The following is an 11418-nucleotide window of genomic DNA, read 5'->3' on the forward strand; positions in this document are numbered from 1 at the left end:
CCTTACTGAGTTCTTACAAGGCACAATGCCTAACCCCAGAGAAAGCACTGAGAAGAGTCAGCTCTTATCATATGCCCACACTGTCATTTTATTTTTAAATATATTTTATTGATTTTTTAAAAATATATATTTTATTGATATTTTACAGAGAGGAAGAGAGAGAGGGATAGAGAGTTAGAAACATCAATGAGAGAGAAACATCAACCAGTTGCCTCATGCACAGCCCCTACTGGGGATGTGCCCGCAACCAAGGTACATGCCCTTGACCGGAATCGAACCTGGGACCTTTCAGTCCGCAGGCCAACGCTCTATCCACTGAGCCAAACCAGTTTCAGCCACACTGTCATTTTATTTATTTATTTATTTATTTATTTATTTATTTAATATATATATATATTATTGATTTTTTTACAGAGAGGAAAGGAGAAGGATAGAGAGTTAGAAACATCGATGAGAGAGAATCACCAATCAGCTGCCTCTTGCACACCCCCCACTGGGGAGAGAATCACCAATCAGCTGCCTCTTGCACACCCCCCACTGGGGATGTGCCCGCAACCCAGGTACATGCCCTTGACCGGAATCGAACCCAGGACCCTTCAGTCCACAGGCTGACACTCTACCACTGAGCCAAACCAGTTTCAGCCACACTGTCATTTTATATAAGCCGTCACTTTCTTCCTTAAAGAGATCTGTTCAAATTTCATTCTAGTTGAGAGTGAGTCTTAGGGTCCTCAGAAAATGACATTAGTTTAGTGAACAAGAGCTTTCAGAATTTCACTGAAATTCACTTTCAAAGCTGATTGTTTTTTCTTTAAGTTCCTTCAGTCCTGAGCTGTACCAAATTAAAAATACCCACCCCAGCCCAGCCAGTGTGGCTCAGTAGTTGAGCATTGACCTATGAACCAGGAGGTAATGGTTCAATTCCCAGACAGGGCACAGGCCTGGGTTGCAGGCTCAATCCCCAGTAAGGGCCTGCAGATTCTCTCTCATCATTGATGTTTCTATCTTTTTCTCCCTCTCCCTTCCTCTCTGAAATCAATAAAAATATATTTTAAAAATACCCCTTTTTGCCGAAACCGGTTTGGCTCAATGGATAGAGCGTCGGCTTGGGAACTGAAAGATCCCGGGTTCGATTCCGGTCAAGGGCATGTTGGTTGTGGGCATATCCCCTTGGTTGTGGGCATATCCCCAGTAGGGGGTGTGCAAGAGGCAGCTGATCAATGACTCTCTCTCATCGATGTTTCTAACTCTCTTATCTCTCTCCCTTCCTCTCAGTACAAAATCAATAAAATATATTTTTTTTAAAAAATGCCCCTTTTAAGTATATAGTGCCCCTAAAAGAAAAGGATGAGATGTCTGCATGTCTCCTTCCTACCTGTTAATTTAAGCCCACCAACTTTTCTTTCTTTCTTTTTTTAATATATTTTATTGATTTTTTTACAGAGAGGAAGAGAGAGGGATAGAGAGTTAGAAACATCGACGAGAGAGAAACATTGACCAGCTGCCTCTTGCACACTTCCTACTGGGGATGTGCCCGCAACCAAGGTACACGCCCTTGACCGGAATTGAACCTGGGACCCTTCAGTCCGCAGGCTGACGCTCTATCCACTGAGCCAAACAGGTTTCGGCCCACCAACTTCTTTTGCTCAAAGCCTCCCTGTTATCCTGCTGTCCTCCAGAGGCAGCAAAAGGCCGAGCTTTGAGTGCAGCTGCAGAACTAGACATCAGTCTCACTTCCTGACCCCTCCCAGCCTCAGGTGAATTACTCAGCCTTCCGTGCCTTGGTCTCAGCAAGAAGTCCGTGCTTTACAAACGCTCACTGTTCCCTCTTGCGGGGCACCTCCCTCGGGCAACCACCTTCACTCGTGGGCAGTCTCAGGCTGCCTGGTCCTCTGTGGCCTGAGCTGGTTCCTCATGCCAAGTCAAGGGGGGAAGGTACCCACTGGCCTGGTTCTCTAAGGTGAGCCCGAGTTCCCGAGGGCCCAGGGGGAGCACCGAGTGAGCTCGAGGCCCTTTATCTTGGGGTGTCTGGCCCGGCTCTGAGGAGGCTTCCGGCCAGCAGGCACTGACTTGAGTGTGTGCCAGTGGCCTCACGCAGCCTTGCCACAGGCGGGGGTGCACACCGCAGGGTGGTTCCCGATCAGGCTCTGCTGCCTAGACAGCGCTCTTCCTCTTGCCTGAATGTTGTGCTTTCACCTGCTGCTGCCTGAACGGGGCTGGCCCTAGTCAGCCTCATCTGCTACCATCCACCACCCAGTCCCAGGGTCTCCCCTGCCCCGTCTAAGGTGTACTCACTGGCCTTGTATTTGTCCCCTTCCATTCACTCACTCTCCCAGCGTCAGTAAGTTTTTATTCATTCCCCCAGCATCCGTAAGAAGGCCAAGGATATGTAACAGACCTCTCTTGCTAAATGATAAATGGCATAACCATAACACAAATCATTTCCACTGCACCAACCAACTTGAAGGCCCCACTGAATATTAAAGACAGCAAAGCTGATGGGTTAAGAGGCACTTAATAAAGTGCCTGAAAGGAAGGCACTTAATACTGTGCCTTTGCTGAGCAAATGTTAAAAGACTGAAACAGCCGAAACCGGTTTGGCTCAGTGGATAGAGCGTCGGTCTGCGGACTGAAAGGTCCCGGGTTCGATTCCGGTCAAGGGCACATTACCTTGATTGCAGGCACATCCCCAATAGGGGGTGTGCAGGAGGCAGCTGGTTGATGTTTCTCTCTCATCGATGTTTCTAACTCTCTATTCCTCTCCCTTCCTCTCTGTGGAAAATCAACTAAAAAAATTAAAAAAAAAAAAAAAAAAAAAAAGCCTGAAACAATCTCACAGTGGACAAAGTTAGTTACTAAACAGCCAACTCCAGCTAGTAGCAAGTTATCGGGTTGGGGGCTAACGCCCACGCAGAAGCACATACTTATCAGCTTCATCTGGATAAACTTGATTCTTCCTGTTCTGCTGTTCACAGGACAAAATTAAATTCTTACCAGTGTGCCTGCTTCAAGTCTCACTCATGGAATGGAAGGAATGAAGAAATGAATAGCAGAAACTTACTGGCAAATAAAACATTAAGCGAAACAGCTGGTTTTATTGCTGGGGTAGTAGGAATTTTTTGGTTTAAATTATGCAACCAGTATGTGTTCCTTTAGAAAAACTGGAATATACACAAAAAAGTAGAATACCCAGGATGATCATCATAACAGCAGCAGCAACTATGGCAAATGGTATTATACCCATTCACTATAGGCCTGCATTTTCAGATGGGTTCTCTGCCTTATTTCCACAATCCTGATATGAAGGTACTTTTAATCAAATAAGTATAGCATAAAGGTTAAGAATACAGGATTAGGGCAGAGTCTGACTTTCTGGGTTTATATCCTGGTTCGGCCACTGGCTAAGCATACACCAGTGCCTCTCCTCCTCAGTTTCCTAATCTGTAAAATGGGAATCATAACAGCACCCACCCCAAAAGACTGGTGTCTAGAAATAAATGTAAAACTGCGCAGCACCTACTGGGGATTGAGCCTGCAACCCAGGCATGTGCCCTGACAGTAATCAAACCTCTGGGCTGCGCTGAAATGTTTTATGTGCAGTTTCACAGGCGATAAAACAATTCAGCAAGGGTAAATAACTTACCCATTCTCACAACTGAAATCAGCATTAGAACTGGCCATTAATTCAGCTGCCTATGAGTCAGAAGTAGGTAGCTGGTTCATAATTAACAGAGGATCTCAATAACTATGAAAGCAATAAAATATTTCCTGCCTTGAATTTTAATATCAATGATCACCTGAACCAGTTACATAATTTGCAGGGACCAGTGAAAAATCAAAATGCAAGAAACTTTATTAAAAAAATAATTATGAATTTCAGGATGGTAACATCAGAGTATTAAACCAATCCTGAGCCTCTTCTGAGCACAAGGTAGCCTTTGAAGCTAGATCAACTCAACACTTGCAATGGCCAACTTTCAGAATTGAAATTGGGTTTTGTGGTCATGACAGTGAAGTTTCCATGATCAAGATGCTCTTTTTTTTAAAAAAAAAAAAATGTTTTTATTGCCAAAACCGGTTTGGCTCAGTGGATAAAGCGTCGGCCTGCGGACTCAAGGGTCCCAGGTTTGATTCCGGTCAGGGGCATGTACCTTGGTTGCTGGCACATCCCCAGTAGGGGGTGTGCAGGAGGCGGCTGATCGATGTTTCTCATCTATGTTTCTAGCTCTCTATCCCTCTCCCTTCCTCTCTGTAAAAAAATCAATAAAAAATATTTTTTTAAAATGTTTTTATTGAGTTTAGAGAGAGAAGGGAGAGGGAGAGAGAAAAATATCGATACTCTTACAGGGGATCAAGCTCAAAACCCTGAGCAGGAATCGAACCAGCAACCTCTTGGTGCACAGATGCTCAATTCCCCGAGTCACACTGGATGGGTTCAAGATGTTCTTTATGATTACATTTGACCTTTCTTCTCCCCAAAGGGAATAGGTATACTGTGAAATGATCTACAGTGATAACCAATAACAAAGTCAAAACCAAATAACTAGCAAGTATGAACAGTTTCCTGAGACCTCCTTGACAGCTGAAGGCATTAAGGACCAAGTTATTCCAGGAAAATCTGCTGCAAAATTATAATTTTCTAATCACAAGTGTCCTTAGGTTTTTCAAGTCACAGAGAACTTTCAGTGAACACCTTTGTCACAGCTTTCTGGAAAAAGAAATAATTCAACTATGTCACATTACAGATTATAAACCAAGACTGCTCTTATCAAACAAGTTTTTCTATCAAGAAAAACCCCAGTTTATTTAAACTCTTTTCTTCCTCTCCAAAGGCTAGAAAGTGGGCTGTTTTCAGAAATCGGTATTGAAAGTGTGTGATGAATCTCTCTATCAAAGGGGTTGTTAGTTCTATGACTTTGTACTTTATCTTGATATTTCACAAGGAGTTGGACAGCCCGATACTGAGGATACAAAATGCAGCTGACCTAAAAACAGAACTGCCCGGTGGTTTTTAAAGTGTCCATGGTGAGACTTAGAGTTAAGAGCAAAATGATGGAGGCCTCCCTCTGTACAGAAAGGGTTAAGTCATCAGGTACACTGGGATGCCTCTTGGTGAGTCATTTACTCTGGGGGCATGATCTAATTAACACCAAGGACTTACAATAAAGGTTTATTTTCATTGGATGGAGGATTTACATTAAAAAAAAAAAAAAAAGCCACTTTGACTTACAATGGGTGCGCAACAATTTTGAAAGAAATATGGCAGGTGCAAGAACAGCTTAGCAGTCACCATTTACCGAACAAGGTAACGCTGACTGCTCAATGCTCCTTCAACCTAAAACTCCTGGACAATTACAGTGCCAATTCGAAAACCAGGACGTTAGTACACTGGATAAAATGAATCAACAAGAACAATTACACCAAACAACTACAAATTCTTATTCTAACGGCTAAGTTTATTAGCTCGTAACCTGAAGGTACCCACGACTCCCAGAATTGGAGATGCCTAAGCAGGGCTTCTCAAGCAAAACACTACTAACTTTTGGGGCCTGATAATTCGTGATTGGGGCGGGGCGGGGGGGGGGGGGGCGGGGGGTGCGCTATCTTGTGCACTTTAGGATGCTGAGCTGCATCCCTGGCCTCTCCCACTAGATCCCAGGAGCACCCACTCCCCACGTCTAACAACCAAAACTGTCTGAATGCATCTGGAGCGGTGGGGGCCAAAACCACTTCCAACTGAGAACCACTGCTTTACTTACTTTTTAATAGATATTTTTTATTTCAGAGAGGAAGGAAGAGGGAGAGACAGAAATATCAGTGATGAGAAAGTCATTGATCAGCTGCCTCCTAAACGCCCCAACACTAGAGATCAGAGACTGAGCCCGCAACCCGGGCATGTGCCCTGACCGGGAATCGAGCCAGTGACCTCCTGGTTCATAGGTCCATGCTCCACCACTGAGCCATGCCGGAGGTGCTGAGAAGCACTGCTTTAAAGGGAAGGTGATACATACAAGACCAGGAATCGATGTACTTTGGAACACGAAGGGATTTTAAGGATCCCGGGCACCAGTGGTTCTCAAACCTGGGTAGGCATCCGTCTCCCTGGGCCAGGGAGGGAAAACGCCTTGCCCAAGGTCACAGGGCGGGTTGCCACCTGGACTCCAAACCCCACGGAGCCCTTCCTTACAAAAAGGGAGGGCGGGTGCGGAGCGGGTATTGTTCTCACCCCTTGGGGAAGAGCCTGCCTGGTTGGGACGGCGCGGTGCCCACACAGAGAACCCCGACTGATGGGTAGTAGGTGGGCGACCTTGAGCAAAGCGCATCACCTCTGAGCGCCTCAGTTTCCCTTTCTTTCCAAGGTAACAATAATAGCACCTACCTCCTTGGACTGTTGCAAAGTCAAAAAGAGTTCATGTCACCAAGCCCTCGGCACCGGGCCTGGCACACAGTAGGCGCTCAACCCACGTCCTGCGACGGTTCCCGCCCCACGCCCGGAGGACTGACGGGCCTGCGGGGCCCGGGCGCGGAGGACAGAGCCGGCTCCGCGGGCTAAAACGACCCCGGAGCTCCCCCTCCGCCTCCCCCGCCGGCCCGCCCCGCCCTCACCTGGTCCCGCAGCTCCCGCTCCAGCTGCCGGTAGTCGTTGTTCCACACGAGGAGGTGCAGGGGGAAGTGGCCGCTGGCGTCGCGGGCCGCCGACATGGCGAGGAGGCCGCCGCCGGGCCGCGCCGCCCGCTGCCCAGCCTCAGCCCCCGCGGGGTCTCCGGCGCCGCCCGCCCGGCGGCCGACGAGCTCGAGAGAAGGCGCGCGAGTGAGGGCGCGGGGCGCGGCGGAGGGCCCGCGGGCCAGGGGCGGGGAGCGCGGGAGGTCGGGGGTCGGGTCGGGGACCCGCTCAGCCGCGCCCACCCCGCGCCCCGCCGCGCCGCCGCCACCGCGCTGACAGCTCCGAACCGACTTCTGCGGGCTGAACTGCCCCGAACCGGGAAGTGCCGGGAGCGGACCACCGCTCACCGCGGCGGGGGGGCGAGGCCAGGGAGAGAGGCCAGCCCCCCGGCCCGGGCCCACCCGCTCCCCCCCACGTCCAGCTCCGTACTGAGATATACAGCGACATTCCGCAGGAGATTTCAAACCCTCCCTCTTGGCTCAGGATCTGGAAATAAAAAACTCAGCCTGCTCGTCACCCCCCCGCTCCAGCAACCGCAAATGGTTCGGCCCACAACCGGCTCCTTCCAACGACTCCGCGCCCGGGGGGTGGCAACAGCCCGTGGGCCGGACCATTCCGTTTACTGACTCCCCTGGCCGCCTTCCGGGACCCGCGCAGAGGCTCCTGTGATTGGTCAGAAGCCATTTTGGAAGTGGGCACCTCCAAACTGCTTTGAAGGGGGAACTACAAACCTTAGAGAAGTGGCATTAAAGAATTGCATGGCCTAGAGATTGTTCTATCTCATGGTTTCTCAAGGAAGGGCGTTTTTGAAGGAGATCATTCTTTCTGTAGGGGTTGTCCTGTGCTTTGTAAGATTGAGCAGCATCCATAGTGTTAACGAAAAAACACACGCACAAAAAAAAAACATTGGAAACTGTAAAGAATTTTTGTGATTTTATTTGAGCCAAACTGTCGACCTATTCCGGGAAGCAAAACCTCAATGAATCGAGATAATGCTTTGAAGAATGGAGGGTTACATTTCTACTTATACATTGCAATCAAAGGAGGAACATAGGTGGATTACATGAAATTCATTGGTGGTGGATTAAGGAGGCAGGAGAAAGCAAAGCAGTGGGAAATCCCTGGGATTGGATAAAAAGTAAAATGATGGACACATACTTAGGTGGGTACAGGAACAATTAACATAATGAAGAAATTTGAGGCACCCATCCTGGCACCCACTGTTACGGAGCGAGTCCCCAAGAGATGGACCACCGAAGCCAATTTGATTAAGCCAGCAAGAATTTATTACAGATTCGAATCCGGGCTCAAACCGTGGCTGACGCAGCAGCCGGCAAACACCCAGGTAAGAGCCCCAATGGAGGGGCAGTCCCTCCAGAGCGCTCACCCAAAAACACAGACAAACACACACCTACTGCGGCCAGTCAGACTCTCCGGATCGGGGTCCCTCATGGTCGTGGCTGGAGATCCCAGACGAATTCATGATCCCCCAAGGACCACCAGGGAGCCGAGTCCGATGCAATAAACAAAAGAGCCTTTTCCATGCTAGCATGGGCTCTGTCCCACTCACGCCGGCATCATGGCGGAAGAGAGCGAATTTTGCCCAGTCCAGGGGTTTTACTCAGGTCGGTGGTGATGTCACTGCCTCAGCTAACCCTGATTGGCCCCTCAGGACAAAGAACTGGCCGTCCATATCGGTTCCTAAATCCTAAAGACTAAATTCTAAAGACTGGGGACAGCCCGCAGGGTTGGTTCCCAGTCACACCCTGCTGAACATTGGAATGTGGCCCTATCTTGCCCATAATACAAAAGCAGAACTAAAGGTTATCTATAGTTTCTACCCCTGAAGCTACTGAGTCAGTGGGAGTCAATCTCCTGTAACTACCCTATTGTTTAAGCAAGTAATCGAAGGAAGGTCGAAGTCAGATAGCAAGGTTAAAATTCCAACAGCAGTTTTTACCCAAGTATGATTGCTACCATATTTCACCCACCACATTAGGTTGTGCCCCAGGGGCTCCAGAAAAGGAGAAGTTAACCAGACAGCTCACAGATATGTTATCTTAGAGGAAAAAGGGCAAATGGGCTCAGTAAAGAAGATCTAAGCTGATCTTTGTCAGGGAAAATATCGGCCTAGGACATGACTACCCACTATAATCTGTTTGTAGTTAAATATTTAATTTTCAAACTATCTTTTGTGGTTATTTTAGGTCTCTGAGTTTGCAAGACTGCCACACAGGCCTCCCCTGAGCTTGTCAGGTTGGCATGTGGCTCCTTTCGTCCACACTAGCCTTTCTACCCACTGGTTGCCAGTAGCACTCACACCCCCCCAAACACACACACACACACACACACACACACACACACACAAAACCTCCAGGCATTGCCAATTGTTCCATGGAGGAGGCACATCACCCCCAGTCGAAAACCACTATTATATCTGAACTCCAAACTAGGTTATGTTACCTATGGCTTATTCCACACATGAGTGTCATGTTTTTTGAAGCTAGCCATTTGAATTTTGGGTTATGAATACACAGAGTTGACCACAGTCTGCAAGTATAAAGTTCATTCTTTTTAAAAAATATATATATTTTATTGATTTTTTTTTTACAGAGAGGAAGAAAGAGGAATAGAGAGAAACTTCAATGAGAGAGAATCATGGATCAGCTGCCTCTTGCACACCCCCTACTGAGGATGTGCCCCCAACCAAGGTATGTGCCCTTGACCGGAATCGAACCTGGGACCTTTCAGTCTGCAGGCCACTGAGCCAAACCAGTTTCAACAAAGTTCATTCTTTGAGTTCCAACATAAGACACTGAACATAGCTCCTTGATTCAATAAAGAACCAAGTCAATTTACATCTACTCACTGATCTGAGCTGTCCACAACTAGACTACATAGCTGGGTGAAATTATTTGATGAACCCAGAAAGCTTACCCTCTGCCTTCTCAGCTTTTCAGATGCCTGCAACAACAGCTGTTTAAGATTGCTGGCCTAATCCATTTTCTGCATGAGTTAAGTCCAGAAGATTTGTGAGTCTCCCATCCAAAATAGGATGCAGGAGCACCAGGATGGTACCCAGAGGCTCTAACTGTGGAATGTGTGGAGATTATGTGGTTATACTCATACCACACGTTTATCAAAATGGAGAGGTGAACCAAAACCCAGAGCTTCTGAGAACTATTGGAAGGGAAGGGGAGAGACTGAGAGAAACAGAGGTATGAGAAAGACACATCGATTTCTTCCAGGACTTCCTATCCTTTCAGAAATCTTGTGCAACTTAATCTTGTCTCTTCTTGCACCTCTCTTATTAATTGAAAAACTCCACAACGGCTGCTTACCAGAGTACCCAAAGTCAAACAGTACCAGACCCATAAGAGGCGTCCAAGATCTGCTGAACGGAGCTCACAATTGTGTTTACATATGAGAAATCTATGAACCAAACAAGATCAAGTCAGTACAGTCATGCTGACAAAACTGGTTCACACCAAATGGGCTGAACCACGAGGAATATAATTTATTTTACTTTGACAAGATTGAGCTTGAAGACTTAAAAAATTTTAAAAATATTTTTTTATTGATTTTTCTAGAGAGACAGCTGACACCTTCCAAAGAGAAACACCAATGAGAGAGCATAAGATCGATGACCACTGAGCCTGCAGCCCTGGCATGTGCTCTGCCATCCAAAACCATGACCTCCTGGTTCATAGGTTGATGCTCAACCACTGAGCCACACCAGCTGGGCTATTCTCTTTTCTTTGTAACATTCTGGTAGTGTTTATGATTTGCAAGTCTTAAGACCCTTGAATAAGTCTTTGTCATTTATTTGTAGTCAAAGCCTCTTGACTTCTTTTGCGTGGTTGACACAGATAGCACATACAATAAATATTCCTTAGCATCAGGGCCACGTCTCTTCTCTCCTTCACACTGATTAAACTCACCCCACTGCATTTATCTTATAGCATCCTATAAATTACTTTAGGTTATCTATTCTTATGCTATTCTTATTCTAAAAACAAATTGTGACAAGAAGATAATAGTAAAACCAAATACCAACAATAATAGAAGCTACTATTATTGACAGCTTTCTATGGGACAGGCACACCACATTTTTCTGTGAATTATTACATTTCTCCTTAGCCAGATAGTATATATTTAGTTTTCCAGGTCACCTATGAGTTTTGTTGGTTATTCCTCTTCCTCTTTACCACCCCTTAAAATTATAAACCATTCTTAGATAGCAGGCCATACAAAAGCAAGTCTAAGTTTATTGTTAGATAACACATTTATCTCCAATTTGCTGATGAGACTAAAACTGCAGCTTAAGCATTCTTATTTCACTCATTTTACTGTACGTCTACTGCCATCAAATGTCAGCTCCATAAGGACGGGATAGTTTGTCTTCTTGGCTCACTTCTGTTTCTGCAGTGCCTAGAGCAGTGTATGGAACACAGTAGGTGCTCAATAAATATTTGTTGCATAAAGTAATGAATAAATGAACTTGGCCAAAGTTATGCTAGTGACTACTGATTGCCTCAGTAAAGTGTGGCTACAGTTTCAGTCAGTAGGTGTTTTGCTGCTCTCTCCAGTATTATTCAGCGATAGGATGAAGCGACTCTCTTCCGACTCTCTTCCGGGGAGGGAGACCCAAACTCAGCATTGATAAGCGGACAGGAGACCCCGGGTACCTATCTGCCCTCACTTAAGATGGCGACGACGCAGCGTGCCCGTTCTGGTCACGTGACCCTCGACGC

At 46.8% G+C, this 11418-nt stretch overlaps 1 protein-coding gene across 2 annotated transcripts in view; it reads right to left on the reverse strand.

Moving 5' to 3' along the window:
- Positions 1 to 6974, reverse strand: part of ANKRD13A (ankyrin repeat domain 13A) — a 35988-nt gene extending 29014 nt beyond the window's left edge. The window contains exon 1 of one of the 2 annotated variants that reach the window (XM_084867698.1): positions 6607 to 6974. In XM_084867698.1, the coding sequence (XP_084723824.1) occupies positions 6607 to 6702 (96 nt within the window). In that variant the 5' untranslated portion in view covers positions 6703 to 6974. The remainder of the gene's footprint in view (positions 1 to 6606) is intronic. The other variant, XM_084867697.1, reaches the window with a different exon arrangement.
- Positions 6975 to 11418: the final 4444 nt, after the last annotated feature.

Source organism: Pipistrellus hanaki (assembly GCF_964339955.1).
Source record: "Pipistrellus hanaki genome assembly, chromosome: 19".
NCBI classification, from domain to species: Eukaryota; Metazoa; Chordata; class Mammalia; order Chiroptera; family Vespertilionidae; genus Pipistrellus; species Pipistrellus hanaki.